The 20316-nt window shown below is 41.5% G+C and overlaps 1 protein-coding gene across 2 annotated transcripts in view; it reads left to right on the forward strand.

Annotated features, from left to right (window-relative positions):
- The first annotated feature begins 6 nt into the window (after positions 1–6).
- Positions 7–20316, forward strand: part of grk3 (G protein-coupled receptor kinase 3) — a 56327-nt gene continuing 36017 nt past the window's right edge. For both annotated transcript variants that reach the window (XM_023419416.2, XM_023419418.2), the window contains exons 1-2: positions 7–153; positions 14726–14802. In XM_023419416.2, coding sequence (XP_023275184.1) covers positions 41–153; positions 14726–14802 — 190 coding nt within the window. In that variant the 5' untranslated portion in view covers positions 7–40. The remainder of the gene's footprint in view (positions 154–14725; positions 14803–20316) is intronic.

Here is a 20316-nt window from a genome sequence, read left to right on the forward strand (position 1 = left end):
CCCGGTTATTTTATTGATTTGGTCGTCCCAGGGTCGAAAGATGGCGGACCTCGAAGCAGTACTCGCCGATGTCAGTTATTTGATGGCGATGGAGAAGAGCAAATCTACTCCAGCGGCCCGGGCGAGTAAGAAAATCATCCTGCCTGAACCCAGGTAACTACATTTTACAAAGAGCTTTTCATGTTGTGCTTGTGATTGTTTGCCTGTCAAATGCGCGCATCTATTACATGCTATGCAGCCATATATGGGAGATGGAGGCGTGCTTCCTCTCAGACCTGTGACTTACCGTAGACGCCAAGTGAAATATGACTGTAGAGCCTGAAATTTCTGCAAACATGCTGCGACTCAGTTCATGATGTCACCAAAACAACCATGCAGTGGCTCAATGTGCATGTCATGTTATACCTTAACCTCACCAAGCAGCTAACCCCCTGTTAACCTTTGAGAAAATCTTATGGAGCAGGTTGAGATGCAGCTACATGCAGAATATTTCTCATGATATTGATATTTTTTTCAAACATCACAAGGTGTTGATTCTGTCCTATCAGTGATATCTTTATGCAAATAAGTCAAGCACCTGCTGCCAGGTTTGCTTGACTGTCAGTGTGATCATAAATGTGTCTTAATGTTGCATGTGACACATATTTGAGGCTGCTGTCTCCTGTCTGTGTGAACTGTGTGAACTGTGTACTGTGTGTACTGTGTGTGTGTACTGTGGGTACTGTGGGTACTGTGTGTACGCTGTCAGCCCCTTTGATGCAGTTGCACTATCAGTATCTGCAGCTCTTGATCCAAAACCCCCTGCTCGTCCATGCTTTTTGCAAGCACCCAGCACCCGAGTAGGCCATCATACGAGACCACAGTTAAAATCACATTTAAATAATACCCCCCCCCCCTCGTCCTCCCCATCCCTTCCTCCCTCCCTCCCACCCACCCAACCAACCAACAAACATCTACACATAATTGCACATCCTTTTGTCCTTGCTATGCAGCTTGTCACAGACATGAAGACGTCTGCTCAGACCAGGGTATTCGCATGTAGCTCGCAACTTTATGGAAGAGGATGTGGTTAAAATTTGGTTATTGAGATGGTTGTTTTTCATGCACGGTTTGTAATTTCAAACAGTGCTATTTAGGTTTCAGTAAGACGATAGCCATCATGTGAAGAGCAGATCAGAACAGCACCGCTGTCAGATTCAATGTGTGCTCATCGTGTTTACATCAACCACCGTGTGCTTCACATTTATTAATCACAAAGTGAAAACTATTATCGACACACCCACACGTGTGTAAACTTAGTGGCCGTGCACGGTGATTTCACAGAGTCGATTTGAGTTAAACAAGCATAATATTTAAACCAGGAGTGATTTCGGAGGCGGTCAGCTATTTCAGTTACTTGCTGACTTGTCTTGGCAGATGAGCTGAAGCAGTGATCCAGACAGTGCCTTTTACACACGGTAATGAATATGTAGCCTGTTGATCTTTCCAACTGAAATTAGTTAATTAAAGGGTATTCTATAATACCTAATTAAACATGCAAGTCTGGATCAATTTTCATTCATAGTTTAGGAGGAAATAAATCATTCATTACCCTCTATACCTCATTTATCCATCCATCTATCATAAGACGTGGAAATGCCCTTGCCCTCCTGGCAGGTTTAAAAAAGTAATTTCACTTCCAGGCTCTCAGGCTTTGTAATGAATTCTCCCCTCTGGCACCTCTTGAGAACAGCAGCTGAGAACAGCCGATTATGTCTAACTGACAACCGTCAATATTAACTGACACGGGTTAACATCAAACCGCTCACTATGGAACATGATTATTTCTAAAATATACAATAATTCTCGCTCTGGCCTTTCCCCCCTTTTGGAGATATTCACACAACCACGCCAGGATTCTCACATATTTCAGCCCATGTGCTTCAAATTACATGAACCTAACATTACTGTTAACCTTTTGTGAATGGTTTCTTGAGTTGATGAATGTGGGTTTCCTTCCTTTGGACTGGTATTGGTTTCAGTTCATGTCTGCGTGGTGTTAAAATGAACTTGCAGAAAGTTGCTTGAGTGGTCCAATCCTTTACAGTGAACACTCAGTCACATTTAATAGTTATCCAAACAAAATTGTGTTAATGTTCCATAATATGTTCGTGAACCCTTTAGTAAATATGACTTACACTCATCTTCAATATAGACAATTAACAGTAGCTACGATAGTTCGTTAAAGGTCGAATGAGGTCTTCCAAATTAAAGCAGGATATTTTTCTTGCTCATTTGCGACTGCACTTGCATGCATTGGTTGCAAGTGCTGGATGTAAACAGTTATTCATGCTAATGACAAGACAAAGCTGCGTATTTGGTAATATTTTTGCTTGTATTTGGGGTCATATGTAATATACTGCAAAAGTGGGTTTTGAAGAGTTGTTGTGGACATCTTAAAGTATTTTTACTGCAATGAAAATGGGTTTTAATCGCCATTGTTGGGAAGCAGCAAGCTTCAGAGTTTCCGAGACAGCTTTCAAGCCCACCTAGCATCAGTGTTTCATGTTAAAATACAGGTTTTTGGTGGAACTTCGCAGCTTTACAGCAAACGTTTAAAGAAATGCTGTAAAGGGTTAATGTTTCAAAATAGAGCCAATATACTCCAGCGACAGGAAATCTGTCTTTGTAATTTCCCACATAGTGGATTTAGTTGATGTATGATGGGTCAGCTATTGACTCCACAAATCAACATTATGGACATGTGTGTGTTTTAAAGACTGTGCTCGTACAACCACAATTAGTACAGTAGGTCAGCGTTGCCATATCCCCAGATCTCATCACTGAGGTGGAGTGTCTTTGATGGGAAAGACGCAGGTTGGGAGAATTTGTCAGATTAATGACCAGAGTGCATCAGTGAGATAAAAAACTGTTTGAGGACAGGGACTTCTTGTGAGCAGCGTGAAAGAGGTTAGATATGAATGTACGTGCTGATTCAGTTGTATTTTGTGTAGCTTGTAGCTTTATTAGCATCAAGCAAAAGATCAAAACAACAGAAAAAAACCCTCCCGCTCTGTTCTCCTCATAGTTCAGGATGTACATATGAAATTTAATGTTTTGTAAATCAGATAAGTCCAACCTAAAGCTTTATCTGACTTGTGTTCTGGTGTAGAGACACAGATGTAAATCAGTTTCCTTCATCAATAGCTGTCTGTGTTAACGATCTATAACTGATCAATGAATGATTTCCTTCTTAAATAAACAATGCCCTTTTCATTGAAGAGTTTTTAACAGTTGAATCAACAAGTAAATTATTTAAATAAGAAAATAACACAAAATAATGTGAGAATGTCAGTCAGTGTGGCTGCTCTTGTGCGGCTGATTGATTTTCAACATATTAAACGATAATTTTGTGCCTCATTTCCGGTGGATGAGTTGGATGAAGATAAACTTGCTTAAAGAAAATTACTGTGTATGAAGAGGAACAAGAACAGTTATTGGGTTTTCAAATTAAGAATATGTGCATGTGCATGTGGATGGTCGTGTGAGTAATAGACTTGGTCACTTCCCTTTAACAACCACAGTCAGCTGGAGGTCCGGTGAGGTGCAGATGCTTCAATTATTTTGGGTGAACATACCTTTTATTTTGCCTTTTCGTGTCAAGTGGAAAACCACTTGCATAGTTCCCCAAGGTCTGCAGGATGTTTGATCATATCTCATCCCTATTGTGGCAACTTATCAGGAAAGGTCAACAATACATCCACAATTACATTATATAGATATTATATACATTATTATTTGAGTGAAAGCCAAAAGTTGGAGGTTACCATTCTAATGCTGAATGGAAAGCTTATGAAAACAAACATTAAAAACTTAGATCTCATAAAAAGATGAACCAAAACTAACAATGTTTGTGGCTCTAAGCTCCAAGCCCATTGGTTCCTACTGAAAATATAAATATTTAAAAACAACCTCATAAATGTATTGCTTTCATTTTTAAAGGCTAAGTAGTTTCCTTAAACAGCTGTTCATTTAAACAAATGAGGAAATGGAGCGTTTGCGAGGGACTATTTTCTGCGGTGGATTAATCCATATTTGGTTTTCTAGTGAGTATTTGGGGCAGCAGGACGGTGTGTGTGTGTGTGTGTGTGTGAGTATGTGTGAGTGACTGAGTCAAAATAAACCTCAGTGTGTGTGTTGATGGTGATGAAGGTGATGTTTTAATAGTTGTTGGAAACTGCAGCTCTAGAGGAAGAAGATATATCGGGTTGTAGATACAATACTTTAACACGATATAGTCACCGTTAATTCTGGTCTTTTTAATGGTGTTTGTTGACATAATGAATTAATTAATTAATCTGTCAAAGAAGAAATATTTAACCAACTGATCCATCAACATGTTGTTTTTTTACAAGTGAAGACCTGGGGCAAGAAACCACTTTTATTTGATCAATAAATCAGTATTAAATGCTGCTGTAGAGGTTCCTCTAAAGCCCAGGCAGTGATAGACACCCTATTGATGGGTATTGATCAGTCGTATGGATCTATAGGATGGGGCTGTTGAAGCTTCGTACACGGTGTTGAGTTGTTAGCGCTAAGTTGGTCTTGTGCTTGTGGCAACCGGGAACCTAATGAGGATCAGCTTGTTTGACGGTGTAACTGTACCACATGCTAATTGAGTTCACCGCTCCTCATTAGATGTTCAGTCATCAGAATCCATGTTGCGAAACATTGACGTTAGAAGTTAATCTGAGGATTGGCAACAGCGTGCCACCGAGGCTCAGACGGTATACAGCCGGATCCCAGCTCGAGCCTCGACTGATTAGCACATTATCAACCAGAGAAGAAGAGGTGAGATCACCTGATGTACAGTTCAGTTGACATTGATATATGGAGGACCAGAGATGTCACAGGAAAAGTCATTTCCATATTTTAAAAGCGTTAAAAATAGGAATTCTAAAAAGAATTTGTAAATAAACTATTAATTACTCAATAAATTTAAAAATGGATTTACAAAACCAGCATACAGCAACACTCATTAAATAAACCATTCATAAATACATTTATAAATTAATGAGTAAATGATAGAATTTGAAAAACTATTTGAAGAGGTATTTTAAAAATGAGAATACATTTCTGGATTCCCTCTTCAATTTCCATTTCCTTCTTCCATCTGCTTCTCCTATTCCTGTTGGCTAATCAATTAACTTATCAATTAGCTAAGTCATTTAGCTTCTCCTTTTATCCTGTCCATGACACTCTTGATCGTCAGTGATGGTAAAACCTGACTGGTTAGCTCTTCAACCAATCGGAGACCTTGTTACATCCCATGGCCAATTGGAATTGTTTGGCCTGGAAAAAAGGAAGTTATTTATTCCCATTTTTTATTTATTCATGAATTAATACATGTATTTACAAACTGATTATGAGAATATGATATGATTATGAGAGTTTTATGCTGTTTTTGTAAATCCGTTTAATTGATGGATTAATCGTTCATTTTTAAATAATATTAAACAATTCCTCATTTCCTGTGACATCACTGATCCTCCATATTGTCACCTGTGTTCATGTAGGTCATGTAGTTGCATCAGACTGAGGTGTTTCTATACAAGAGATGTCCTGCTTTTGTGAATGTGATGAATTAAGTGATTTTTCTATTAGATGTGAGCTTTGTTATTTATTGCAGGAGCTGCAGAGATAAAAGCCTCAGCTAATGGACTTGTAAAAGCATTATTACACTGCTGCCGAGGTAATCACCCGGCAATGCAAGACTTGTAGTAATATGAAGATTTACTCAAAACATGTCAGTTAGGTCATTGTTATTATTACAAAGATGCGTTCGACATAACCGGATGAAACGGTCGCATTATGTGTCTCCTGCGCAGCCTCGTCCCGCACGTCGTTATCAGGCTCGAGTGCTTCACACGGCTTCAGAGGAATGACTTTAATTTGGACAGGATTGTAAAAGATCTGAGGATAACACCCCAACAGGACAGAGGAGAGAGAGAAATGAGGGTGTGCATGGATGATATCTGTCAAACTAGTTCCTGAAAATAGCAGAACTCGATAAAAGGCCGTGGAGATTGTGTGCAAACTGACAAACTTTTTATTGTTTGCATGGGTTTAGCAGCGATAGTGTGTGTGTGAAGCTTTCAGCTGCATGCCTGCTCGTTGAAGGGGGGGGGGGGGCAGTTAAATGTGGCACTTTGGAGATAGTGTGGTGCTGCCACATTCTCGGCGGGCCAAGGCTGTGTCCTCTGGCAGAGAGGTGAGATTTTGACAGCAACACTGGAGGCAGTTGAGATGAGAGGCGTGGGGGAGGGCGGTGGGACAACCCGCTCTTATAGAGGAATCCATACAGCTGACGAGAAGTGACGAAGGCGTCCAGGAGGAGGGGATATTAAAGAAAACACACTCTGGTGGTCGTTTGAATCTCAGAAACACAAGCTCTTTAAACATCAGATGACCCGCGATGTGCTCGGTCACTGCCAGAGCAGGAAAGACTTTTCTATCTGTCTCGTTTTAGGATTTTATCAGTTGTAGTCATTATTGTTGTAAGTTACAGAATGAATCTGTTATCTGGCGTCTGTACGCTCGGTCTGAGCAAAGAAAATAAATATTCAAACTGTGACAACCTGTTCAAATTCAACATCGACTGTAAGTCTATAAACATGTCCGACAGCTTGAATTAGTTGGAATGAATTATGTCACCGTTCAAATTCCTTCAAACCTGATTGTATTGTTAGAGTGACGCCCCGCTATCAGAGTTTATGATGTGCAGTTTATCAGGGAGAGAAACACAACTCTGTGTTGTTTACATATTGTTGGAGTAGTTGGAGAATAGATGGTGTCTCTCTGTTTAGAAACACCAACAGAGTCAAGTGTTGGTTGAGAAATGAGTATTAGCTCCAGTGTTAGCCTCATTTTCCAGCCCCATGCGTTCTAGCAAGGTAGCAGTCAAGTACCAACCTTTAGCTAACAATAGCAGATAGTAAATAATAAAATCTCTCAACTGTTCAAAGCTCATTAGGACTGAAATCATGACTATTTCTTAATAATTGTACATATAGTAAGTCAATAGCCACAATAAAACCAACACAAATCAGTTAAAACTCTTACTAAAGCACATTATTAGCTTAATTTAGCATGCTACGTTAGTGGATTAACTAATGTAATGTCTGATACATTCAGTTTTTACTTAAATCTGCAGTTTACCAGAAATGTTTCATTATTATTATTAAGTGAAAAATAACACAGCAGCTAAATCTAATGCTGCATTAGAATCGGTAAATGTGTATTAGTCTGGTAGCTTAAATGCTAATTAGATATTTTACAGTGGCACAGTCAAGCCCGGGGAAAACACCTCGCTTGACCTCCATGTTTTTGTCCTATTGACTCCCGTGATGTTTTCATATTGTTTTGTAGCGCTCAGCGGGTGTGCGGTTGTCTCAGATTATCTTATGTCCGCCTTGGACGGAGCAGTGACTCACTACTGAAGGCCTAATGGGTCCGTTTGACCCCCCTCCAAGACTATTCTTCCTCAAACACTGGAAGCAGTGTTACACGCTCACAACATATATAGAGTTTTCCAGCGAGCCATTGTCGCACTTGAGTCATCACGGTTTCCTGTGACCTCCCTGAGACGCCCGTTGCCCAGTGTTTGAGCTGATTTGTCAGTATTTCACTGACTCTTTTCTGATTTGTTTTGGTTTCCCATTTTTGTCGAATCTGCAGAAGTGTGAGGAGAAAACAAAGGACGGTGTCGGCGTCGTGGTTTTCAGGATGTTATCTCGTGTTGTGATCGTGCTTTGTTGGAAGTGGGACATCAGATCAGCGTGGTGGTGGCGGCCTCTGAGCTCCCTTTTAATTATATTTCACCTCAAGAGCAAAAGCGTAATTGCCACAAAGGCAGTGTTCACAGAGCAGTGGAGGTCTTCACTGATAAGAAGTTGGTGTTTTAGTGAATTAGGACAGCCGGTGATTATTTCTGTACTCACATAATCTGGCAGTTCATCTGAAAAATAAATGTGGACGGTGCCATCGTGTTATAATCACACAAGGTGCTAAATCCTGAAAGTAACATTGATACTACCACTGCTGTTTCCAGCCAACGCTCCTCAGATAGCATTGTTTATCTGAAGAGCTTTTGTTTTAATTCTGCCCATATCCAGATGTAATATATGTACATATATTGAATTTCCATGTACGTATAAAATAAAAACACAAAAATAAAAAAATTATATATGAAACTTATTAGAAACTGGAACAATTTCATATATTGACATATATGTTCAGATCATACAAATATCCATGTTTGTTTTAGACATATGTTACATAAATATACTGTATATCCATCCCACTGCCTCTTAATATATGTTGATATTTTAGGGTCCAAGAGACTGAAACCAGTTTCCCAGAATGTGTTAAAATTAATGAGAAGTTAATTAGAAAAACATGTAGAATTTGTGATGTGTATTGTTTCAGTAAACTTGCATATTTAAATTAAATATATCATGTATATATTTTTAATATACAAATGTTACTATGAGTATTTTATATATGTTATAAACCAAAACAGTCATATATACAGAGGATGTATATCTGTGATAATATTATAGGTGACTTCACTGGTGATATAAGGACTTGTAGTCATATATTACATTTCTATACGGGTGAGAACAGACACTGGAGTTTATATGGTTTCAACAATAATAAAGACAATCTAAACTGAAACTAAAACTTCACCACTCAGTGAATTAATAGGAAATGACTCCTTGTCAGGAACATTGCTCAATTTGTTTTCTAGGCGGCTGCGTTCACACCCCCCCCTAAATCCAACGCTAGTCTGACACCAGGCAGCAGCCAGAAAAACAGGTTCCAAAGTCTGACCGGTTTTCCAGGTAAAGAGAGTAATTACATGTCAGGGGGCTTAAATAACCTGAAATAAGTGTCCCTCCCCTCTGCTGAGGTCGTGTTTGTCTCATCAGCTTTGAACTGAGCGGATGAATATAACACTGCTGATTGTGATGAAACACACCGAGGGCAAAAGTGACGATTAAAGATCAAGTTGAGTCAGAAATAAAAAGGTAACAGGTCAGACCCTCGGCGCTCAGTCCTGTGTGCGACGTTATCAACACAGTTCAATTACATGCCCACAGACACAGCTATAGAAATGTCACTGACATCCTGTTCATATGTTAAATATTTACACATCTGCATACCTGCCGTAGCGTGAAAGCGTCAGCGGCACAGTGTTGTCGCAGTGTGAGTGAGTGGAGATCAGCAGCTATAATGAAAGCGGAGCATTTGTTCAGTTCCACTCACTTGGAGAGCTGCTACTTTTCTTAATTAACTTAATTAGATCCAAAACAAAGATAATCAATGGAAAACAAGAGAGAAATGATCAGTTAACCTAGTTTGGATCCGTCACGCAGCCTGTACCCTGACCTTTTACTGCTGCACTAAAAGTGACTCAACTGAGACCTCGGCGCCGTCGTTCACACACAGATCACATGTATGTGGGTTTTGAAACCTCTTTCACCCGGAGCTCAGCGGCGTTCAGACTTTCATTACAACACTAGTATCACTTTAGTTTATTTCAGGCTAAAACGATTCTTTCAAAAGTTTGTGAAATACAGGAACGTCTCCTGAGCTGCTGCGCTGGCAGATTTTTTAAATGCAGTAATTATAATCATTTAAAACAAGTGTACCATATGAAATAAGTACGCACTGCAGGGTTACATATTGAGATTATTTTGGCAGATATTGTGATTTCAGTTGGAAAGATTTTCACTGATGAAGTGATTTTTGTTGGTTCTTGTACTAAACAATCATGTTCCTTTACGTCTGGAGAATATGATTTGAAGGCCGGGACGTCTCTGCAGCAGCACAACACTGATGGTGCTGACAATGCACAACAATGTTGACACACGTTTTAGCTTTATCAAACAAACTGCAGCTCCTGAAATTTGGATTTTGCATTTGGCCATATTGCGATTTTGATTATATTTCGATTAATTGTGCAACTCTACAGCTAAACAGACTCAGTAAAAGACCATAAAACGGTGAAAAATAAAACTTCTTTGGTCCAAAACTGATAGACATTAAATAAACTGTATTATAAGACAGAGAAATATTGTAAATTCTCACATTTGAGAAACTGAAAACATCAAATATTTGACATTTGTGCCTGAAAAGTGGCTGAAATTATTATTCGATTATCAAAATAGTTGCCACTTAATTTTTAATTGAGTAATAATTGTGCAGGTAAGGGTGTTTAAGGAGGAGTAATTAGGTCAGGTGACACTGTGTGTGTAAAGGAGGTCACCAGGAGGCGGGAGAAGAGGCTTTTAGCAGCTTATTGTAATAGTGCTGATTTTGTTGGCGAGGTAAGTAAGTTCTCATCTGACTGTGCGAACAGCTGGTTCACGCTGGAACAGATGTAATGGAGGCTGAATTATGTAACTGCAGCCAAAAGGAAGGCGCAGTGTGTGTTCTAATGGACCTTGTGTGTATCCAGTCACACAGTCGGCGTGTAGCAGGTTCCAACACGGGACGCAGCGGCGTCCCTGCAACGCCGCCGCGTCTCACTGTCGGAGTACAACGTCTCGCTCAAGGACACTTCACACTGTTTTTCTTTTCCTTCTCTTCCATGGCCGCTGACGTTACCCCAGCTCCCTCTATACCCCCCCCTCCCCCACTAACCCCCTCCCAGTCTGCCCCGGCTGAGTTTCAGCTCCAGTTTTCCATCGGTTTTGATTAATATAGCTGTTGCTGTATAAATGTTGTTGGTCTCATGCTCCTGATCTCTTTTCTTTGACACTGTTACCATCCATTTTATTGTTTTCATGTGCAGAGTTTCCCCCCAACCTTTGTGTTGACCCCCCCCCCCCTGAATGGGACCCCTGCCCATGAAGAAACCAAAAAACAAAGAGAAAACCTAAATATTTTACTTGTCATTTTCCTATTTATATGCACGTGTTTCATTTCAGCTCAGTGTGAGAGTCTCTATCATCTCTGCTCTCATTTACAGTCACATTTCTCCCCTCTGCTTCCTGTTTCACCATATGTGTGGTGTAGCCCCTCCCCACACACACCCACACACATACACACCCCCACACACACACACACACACACACACACACACACAGAGAGAGGTCGACAACTCGTTAGGTTAAGTGCTGTGAAAGCTTTCCAACAAGTCTTATAAATCCCCGTAAAACCAAAGATGCAAAGACGTCGATCTCAAACGTCTGAAAGTCAGGACGAAGTATCAGGGGTTTTTTTTTTTTGGTTTGTTTTTTGCTGACAACCTGTTTTAAAATAGGCGGTAAAGCAAAGTCAAATTTGACAAATTGCTATGGAAACAGACTTAATGAATAAACTTCAAGTGATGAAAACAGCAGATGTGTGTGGAGCGACGATGAGGAGACCGAACCTTCCTCCCACAACACATGAAACAAACACAAATGTCACATTTCCATCACACTTCCAACACTGTTTGAGGTTTGACTTCTTCTTCTGCGATGAGTTAATGGTTCCTGACTGGAGAAGGTGGAGCTGTTTACCTCCCTGCACCAGCTCCTCACATCTGCATACAGTGGTGGATGTGCATTACTTTGCATTTTCTTGCAGATTTCTCTTTTGAACAAACTGGTTCATGTCTAAAGTAGATGGATTAGTTCAGGGTGGGACTCGCTCGTGGAGGTGGGACACATTCTTCGGTGATAGCTTATCAATAGGCTGGAGCTGAGGTTGAGCAACAGGATGTATAAATCAGGATGGAGTTGAAAGTTATGGCTGGAGTTGTTACAGTGAAGCTGCGACACAGCACCGCTGGAGCTGTGGAGATCAGGCTCAGTATCACCAGCCGAATGGGCGCCGGCGCCCGGAGAGACTGTTTGTATCTGTGGACGAAGCCGCATGTGACTCTGCACTTTTGTCGATGTTTGTCTGATGTCGGGTTTTTCTCTCTGTGCGACCGAGGGGGCTGCTCGCAACCAACACCAGCGACATTCACCCACTTGCGACGGCCCAGCACTCATGAATCCTCAGCGTCACGCCAATCCCCCGTAGATAATACTGCCTTATTTATCACCATGTGCCGGCAGTCATCCTGTCACTCACACTGCATTGTCACGGCTGGAGCCTCTTTGTTTCATGTCCCCGGTCATCTGCTCCCGTAAGCTAGCGCTGATGTGTGAAGCTGCTGTTGTTACTGACTGAGGTTTTTTTCCTTCGGTAAAAATGAAAGCTGGAAACAAACGGGGGTCTGTGTGTCTCTCAGAATAACAGGGACTTTGTTTTTAGAAAGGAAAAGTTGCCGTTGAGGTTTGAAGATGGTGTTTTCTGATTCTCTCACATTTACCACCATTGTGTCTGGATGGTGTGAGATTTGCTGCACCTGTTTCCACCTCCAGCAGCTGTCTGTACAATAAACGTTATGTAGGTTCAGTGACAGCTGATATCCTCTCCTGTTTGACCTCAGCAGCCGCCACACACCGTCAGAAGCTGTACGTGTTTGTTTATGGCTAATAAAGCATGACCTTTACAGTAAATATTACCAGTGCTCTTAATGTGGCTTCTAAAGCGGTGAGGTTTCATACAAATGATTCACAGTCAGTCAGCTGCTAATGATTCAGCCGCGCTCACAAACAGGCCTCCGCTGAAAGAGGAAGTGTTTACTTCCTAGGTTCTTGTTCCTGTAGCAGCAAATATGTTGTATCCACTGTTCATTCCCACTATAAGAGTCTGCACTGGCACCGGGTTACTTTGCACAAAGCTCATTAGAGCGGGAGCACTGGTCTGCAGGGGTCTTGATTAATGAGCTCTAATTTTAGCTAACATATCGTCCTAGCTTTGGTTTTAGTGCAAGTTATTGTATAAAGAGAATATACAGCAGTGGTTCTCAACCTTTTCCATCTCACGGCTCCACTTTAAAACCTCTGAGGTTGGCGACCACGTAACAATACAGAAGCCAAATAATACGTTCTCAGAGCTGTTTATTTTAATGACGTTCAGGAGCGAACTGAAAGCTGCATTTTTCAGCAGTCGGACTTCACACTTCACGAGTTAACGTCGTAGTCTGTCAGCGACAACGTAACATTTTTTAAAATGTTTTTAAAAGATCTTTTGAAAACATTTAAAAACATTATATTTTCATTATTATTTATTTTATAATTACATCTCCGTTTCACCAGAATCGTCCTGGTTTTTTAATGATTTGTCGGCCTATAGTTTTAATGCTACTAAGACTGTTGATACGTCAGATGTGTAATTCTTCGTAGACTGTTAAACTACTTTTTTATGTGTTTACATTTTACAGGCAATGCCACAGACACCCGTTGTATTTAAATATCATTCATTGTGTACAATACAAACTCTATTGGTCGCTGAATAAATAAACCTAATCCTGTTAAGCTATTATGACTGTACTATTGTAGGCTTGAGAAATATCCAACATGTAATATCTCGATAAAGTCCAGCCCAAATATTGCAATGTGTAACATAATGTAATATAATATATTAATATTATCGTATATATTATAATATGATAATATTATTTATTATAGTAATATAATTAGATAGTTGTATTTTATATATTTATATTGTAGTATTTTATGTTACAGTTGTTTATAGATTCTATAGGTATAAGCGATGCTGCCGTTAAACATCAGATCAATTTATAATTATTTTATTTGTCACATGCCAATTAGGCAAAGCAGTGGAAGGAGGGTCGGACTCGTCAGCTGGGCAGACGGTGCAAAACTGGGGGAAAAAAAGAAGAAAATGTGATATGAAAAGAATTGCATATGGTGGGACATATTGTAATAATCAATACGGTCGAATATCAGCAGGAGCTGAGTGACTTGTACACCATTAGATTTCTAGTTTTAAGGTGCATTAAAGTCTGTGGAGATCCAATCGCACCCATTGTATTTATAATGCCACAGAAATCTGAAAACACTCAGTGTGGTGCACTAATGGACTGTGAGTGTGTTGTTGTTATGATGCGACTGTTGTGCATTAAAGCCGAACGCAGAAGTGCATCTATAGCAATCGATACACCTCAAGGCCAATTAGTGATGACGTGATTATAAAGTCGTCCTTCAGTATCAGCGCTGCGTTAGACCCTCCTCCTCCTCCTCCTGTGTTTTCCTTTTCTTTGGACCTGATTGTGGAAGCAGAAGGTGAGTGTTGATAGTATTGTTTGTCCGCTGGTGGAAATGTGTGTGTGTGTGTGTGTGTGTGTGTGTGTGTGTGTGTGTGTGTGTGTGTGTGTGTGTGTGTGTGTATCAAGATGTAAATACTGGGAAACGTATGAGCCCAGCCATAAGGAGCCAGGGGTTTTGTCCTCGCCTGCGGAGGTTGTTTGTAGGTGAAGTCCGGACACTTCCCTCTCGTGCGTGCAGGGTGCTGGTGTAGTGCTAATGGGCCCGTGGAGGGGGGGCGCTAATTGATTCATTCTCCCCACTCTCGTTCTCATTAACACCCGTTCCCTGGGAGGCTTGTATCTCTCCAGGTTCCCCCGGAGCCTCCCATGTGTCCCTCTCTCCCTCCCCGCCGCTTCACTCTCGTCTGGGGACAGGTGTCAGGGAGAGTCCCAAACCGAGGCCGGGATCACAGCCGGGAGGTGGAGGTGGAGGAGGACAGGTTGTTGCGTGTGGCTGAGTGAGATGATGCTGTATATTAACCCACTTGTTCCTCTCTCCCCCCTCCCCCCCCACCCACCTTGTGTTTGCAGCATTCGCAGCGTGATGCAGAAGTACCTGGAGGAGAGAGACGAGCTGACGTTTGACAAAATCTTCAACCAGAAAATTGGTAAGTCTCAACATCTGTATCATATTAAAGCAGCGCTCGGACACAGTAATGACATCACCGGGCTTCAGCAGTCTTCCTCTGCCGCACAGACAATATAATAAAACAACAGCTGAAATCTGATTTATTTGAATATGATCACATTCACACCAACGTGACCTCTGAGCTGCTGAGGTCATGCTCTCCATTCATACAGTAATTTAACTAAAACACAATCATCTTAAAGGCAGAATATGAACTTTTCTTCCTTTTTAAATCGTCTAAGAACGACTTTGTTCTATATGTTGTTGAGTCGTGCTCTTACTTTATGTCTCCGGATGTTTTGAAAAGAGGAATCTGTGATTTTGATCAAGCTAATGGTGCATTTCATTTACTCTTTATATCGTCAGGGTTGTGGTCGTTTACTAGAAGCTCAAAATTGACTTTTTATCCAGTTTTAAGTCACATTTTTTATGTTGCACGTTTTAGATCTTGGTCGTTTTTGACTTTTAGATTTTAACCAGACGAAGGATTTTAGTGGTTGAACGTCCGGATCTGAAGTTTTCAGAGTAAATGTCAGCGGCAGCCACTCTGAGACGAGTGGTGGTGAAACCTTATTCAGTGTTTCTACTGGGTTTAATCAGCGGGTCCGTTTGTTCTGGAAAGGAGGAGACCTGGTTAAGACAACAACTCCCATGATTCCCTGTTACTCCCCTAGTGGCTGAAAATCACACATTGTTGCTTCGAGGATTCACTTGTCGGCGTCTTTTTCGGAGCTTCCGGCCTCATTTCCTCTTAATCAGCTGATACTCTGCTCAGGGAGTTAGTGTGGAAAACCCCACCCACTGATGAAGACCATGAGAGTTGGCTGAAAGTATAGACAGACTGATATGTGTTCAAATGTTTCTAAAAAAATCAAAAATCTAATTTCAAAGAGCTGGTGAGTGTATTGAATTATTCAGTTGTGGCTTTATTGGAGCAGCTGTTAATGTACAAACATGTTAAAGTCATTTCTCTCCTCTGAACTTACACATTATCTTCTTCTTCTTCTTCTTTTGTGGTGTACACATCTTTGACTTTGCTCTACTTATTCTGCGATTTCTGTATTTTAGCATTTACCATCATTCTGTAATTGTCATTTACAGCTTCTATGACAAACGCTAACTTTACATTTAGTGGCTGTTCTCACGGATGAAGCTGCGTGGCTCTAGAAATGACGCTGTCGATGTCGGGGATGTCCAGAGAAAGAACCGTAATCACGTTGGTGATAGTCTGACTTTTCATTTAACGCCACCGGCATGTTTTTGGCTTCCAGTGAAATATCTCAACCTCTACTCGGATGTTTGGCTTCAGAAACCTGACGCAGACATTCATGTGCAGCCTCACAGAGCTGCCAGCGTAACTGTGCAACTGTCCAAAGCATTGACAAAGACGAGCGCTGCCAACTGGAGATGATATCAGCTGTAGTGAATTACATTAATCACCAAAAAACCAGGATGAAGCTTGGCTGTCGTCTGGCTGCTGCTGCTCTCTGAGACCCGGTGTTTGTGACGTAGAAGGAGCTCGACAGTCTTGTGTTGTTGTGGTTGATCTTCTTTGTACAGTGTAAAATAAGTCGTTAGTCTTCACCTGTCGCACATCTCATCTTGAATGTTAGTTGTTTTTAATGTTTGAAAGCAGAATCCAGATGAATTTGATTGGATTCACTGGATTCATTGTGTTGCTGCTAAATGGGATTTAAGCTGTGCAAATAACGTGCACCTACATCCACCATCTACCACATCGATTGCTTGTGAAGTGAGGTGTTAACTCTGTTGTTATTGGTCTCTCTGGGGTTTCTTCATTAGCGCAGCTGGTCCTGACATCCAGACCCACGAAGCCATCGATCAAACAAACTCATCGCTTTCTAAAAAAAAAAAAAATCCCTCACTTCAGTGTTGTCATGACGCAGCGTTTTAACTTCTTTTATTATGTTCTGCTGGGTCATGGAGCCGCGTGTCTCACACTGTCCCGATACCTGCTGCCACTCCTCCGTGCAGAGCTGTTGGCCGTGGTCGCGGGGGCGGCTCAGTTTGTGTTCAGTGTGTTTAGTGTCAGCGCTGTCGATCCAGCGCCGAGCGTCACGTTTCCTGCTTCCTCCTGCCCTCCAGTTGGTAGCAGCGCCTCTGTGCTGGCTCCTCCGAGTGTTTCCATTCTGAGCAGACGGGCTTCGTGCCAGAAGTTGTGGCGTACCAGGGGACCACAGCTGCCCTGCAGGCTCCTGCTTGGTTTACTTACTGTTCTAGGTCTCAGCCCCCCTCTGAGAATAGACTGCGTTAATTCTCCCGGCCTCCTTCTCTTTGTCTTCAGCTCTCCCTCCGTCAGACTTGGCGCTCTCCTTGTTTCTCTCTGTCTCTCACGTTCAGTATCATCACCTCATCCTTCCTCTTTTGTGTGTGTGTGTGTGTGAGTGTGTGAGTGTGTGTGTGGGTGTGTGGGTGTGTACATGAGACACCAGAAAGAAGCCCATGGCACCCACCGTTTGAATCCTTTATTGACAGAAGAACAATTTGCAAGAATTTGTATACTTGATTAATTGTGATTGGTTCATAAAGGGAGGGTTGTAAACAACATGGACTTTAAAGAGAGTAAAACACGGACTAGGTTTGTGCAACACTGAACGCCTTCCACAGGAAGATGTCCGCCGTTATTCGCATGTTTAAATGACATCAGCCTGGGAACTTTGTTCTGTGTAAAACATGTTTTCAGAGCAGGAAATAATGTTTTACACAGAACAAAGTCATTTAAACATGCCAATAACGGCGGACATCTTCCTGTGGAAGGCGTTCAGTGTTGCACAAACCTAGTCCGTGTCCTGGTCTGTGTGTGGTCAATGTGCAAGAACACATAGTTAAACACTGTCGTGGAACTGCTGTAAAAAACTATGTTCAATGGAAAGTAGCTAAAGCCAGTAAAGTTAATAAGCTAAGCTAAGCTAAGCTAAATGTTGCTAAATGACGGAATACTCTACTTAGCATTTTCATGACGTTGTTGCGTCATCTTTGCATCCAGCTGGTTTCAGCTCTTCATCCGTTGGCTTCTCTCCTCTCTGTCCTCACACTTACAGCTGAATTCACAGTAAAGCTGTTCTCACTGACATGTTTTTTTCTGTTTCCGTTGTCAGACAACGGAAAAACTATGAAATAGTAAATGAAACGCAGCCTCATGATGAACCAACACGTCACTGACGACTCTCTTCTACGAAAAGTAGCTAAAGGAGTCTGGAAAGTTGGCGACACTTCCTGTGAGTGTGCGTCAAGAGAAAGTTAGAGAAATGACCGGACACAGACCAAAACTCTGAAATGACTCAACAAGAGATCCTTCTTGTAAAAAGACAAATCATTTATGTTTCTTAAACTCCCCAAAACGATCAATTAGTTTATGAAATGAGTGTGAAAATCAGCAAATCCTTTAACGAAGAATCCATCAGCTAAACAGTTGATTCATTTTCTTTTTTCTCTATCAATTAATGAGCTGGAAGTTTCAGATTTAGACTGAATCTTCTCTAATGGATGATGTTTTGTCCGACCTCCTTCTCGTCCACCGTTCCCTCCCGTCAGCCGGCGCCTCCTCCCTGGTTGCTGCTGGTCATTAGTCCGAGTCTCAGGTGTCATTATCTCGTCTCCCAGAAAACACTTGTTACCGGGCGGATCAATGAGCCCGTGCCTCTGGGACATTTACATTCCAGGTGATCAACAAACAGCCGTCCTCCTCTTAACTCCCGTCATATAACAGTTTGTCACATGGAGCTGAGCAGCTGGTTTCACCTCTCTGTTGTTGATACAGATATTTCTTAATACTCATCATCAACGCTTTATTATTAATGAGCATTGATTCTCCATTGACTGCTGCACAGTGAACTTTATTCAAATGCAATAAGTGAAACGGCGTCAAAATAAAAGTTGAAGGATTACTTGTTGTCCGTTCCACAGCTGGTTAAAGAAATGAAACGTCAAACGCTGTTTTCATTTTTATTTTTGAAATCGTTGGAAAATTTTCAGTTTTAATTGTTACTTAAATATTTGGTGCATCATCGGAAGGTTTATAAAAGCTACGTTGCATTTTAATTTTCACATTTGAGATGAATATCGTCCACTGAGAATTAAATGTCAGACTGCGTCTCCATTTTTATTTTAATACGGTCTTGGAGCGGCCGCATGAATCTGTGAAAATGCAAATTGGATCATTGCATTTTCACTTAATTAACACATACAGTGCATGTGTGGAGAATTTCATTTTCATTGTAAAGTTCATATCATCACTTTGATTTAGTCCCCTACAGGCTTCCGTAGTGCGTTAACGGCAGGACTCGCTCCTTCGCCCACCGGCCTCTGTCCGCCCTGCATCACTGGTTCTTCGTGCTCGTCCTGCTCGGTTCATTAACAGAACAACAGAAAACCTCTGAGCGCAGAGGAACTGCGAGCGCCGCTCGGAGACTGTGTGAATTTGAATGGCAAATGTGTGGCTTTGCATGTCAGTAACAACAGATAACCGTCCCACGCGCTCAAAGCTCCGTGTCGCAGCCTCAGAAACACAGACGGCGACCACAAACTCAAACCTGTTACTTCTGAATCTGAAACTCGATGACCGCAAACTGTTCAATCATTCCACAGATAGATCTTGGGTTTCAATTACTTGATCTGTTTTTATTTGCATAACATTTACAAAGTAGGACCTTTCCTTTTACAACGGGACACAGAGAGACTCATTCATGCTTTAATAATCCGTCTGCTTCTATTATTGCTGTGCCCTTCAACTCATTTCAAATGCTGCAGCCGTGGTTTTGATTCAGACAAAAACTGAGCTCACAACGCACCTGTCCTTTCAGACACGGACACTGACCGCCTCCCTCTGCTAGAACTGATTTTTATTTTTTTTTTTACAGTCGAGCATGTTCATTAATTTCATCCTCAGAAAAATGGAAACGTATGATCTTTTGTCAAGTTATTGTGGCAGAAAACGAGAGAACACACTCCTGCATCTTCAGTTTGAGTCTGTGCAGGGACACGCGGGTTCACACAGGTGGTGGGTTTACCTGTGCTGGATCTCCTTCACACTGGATCCATTTCTGGTCTGGTCACGGATGAAACATGTCCGCCCTCTTCGGTCGTAGCTGTGGAGAATTGGAAGTCGATTTCAATCAACAGTTGCGGGAGCTCGGCTGTGACTTTGCTTTTGATTTTTAGTTTTCACAACAGGCTTTGTCCTTGAGCTCAACAAGCGCTGTTGACTGTCATGGCAACCAAGGTCAGGAGGACGACACCGCAGCGCCGCTGGAATTTTAATCCTGAAAGGTGGATACACAGATTTAACCAGTCAATTCTTCGAAACGGAGAGCGCTTTATTACAACAATGAAATAAAATCATTTCATATTGACGAGCAGTTTAATTGGAGAAGAACCAGTCGGACGAGTTTTCACATAAAAGGTTCCACTCTTAAAAACCCGTCCAGAGACGCTGCCCTTCACTGTCCTTGTCCGTCTATAAACTCCAGAGGCC

This window comes from Seriola lalandi, unplaced genomic scaffold (assembly GCF_002814215.2).
Source record: "Seriola lalandi dorsalis isolate HSWRI2012SDOR001 ecotype SW California unplaced genomic scaffold, Sedor1 jcf7180002054602, whole genome shotgun sequence".
In the NCBI taxonomy this organism is placed as follows: domain Eukaryota; kingdom Metazoa; phylum Chordata; class Actinopteri; order Carangiformes; family Carangidae; genus Seriola; species Seriola lalandi.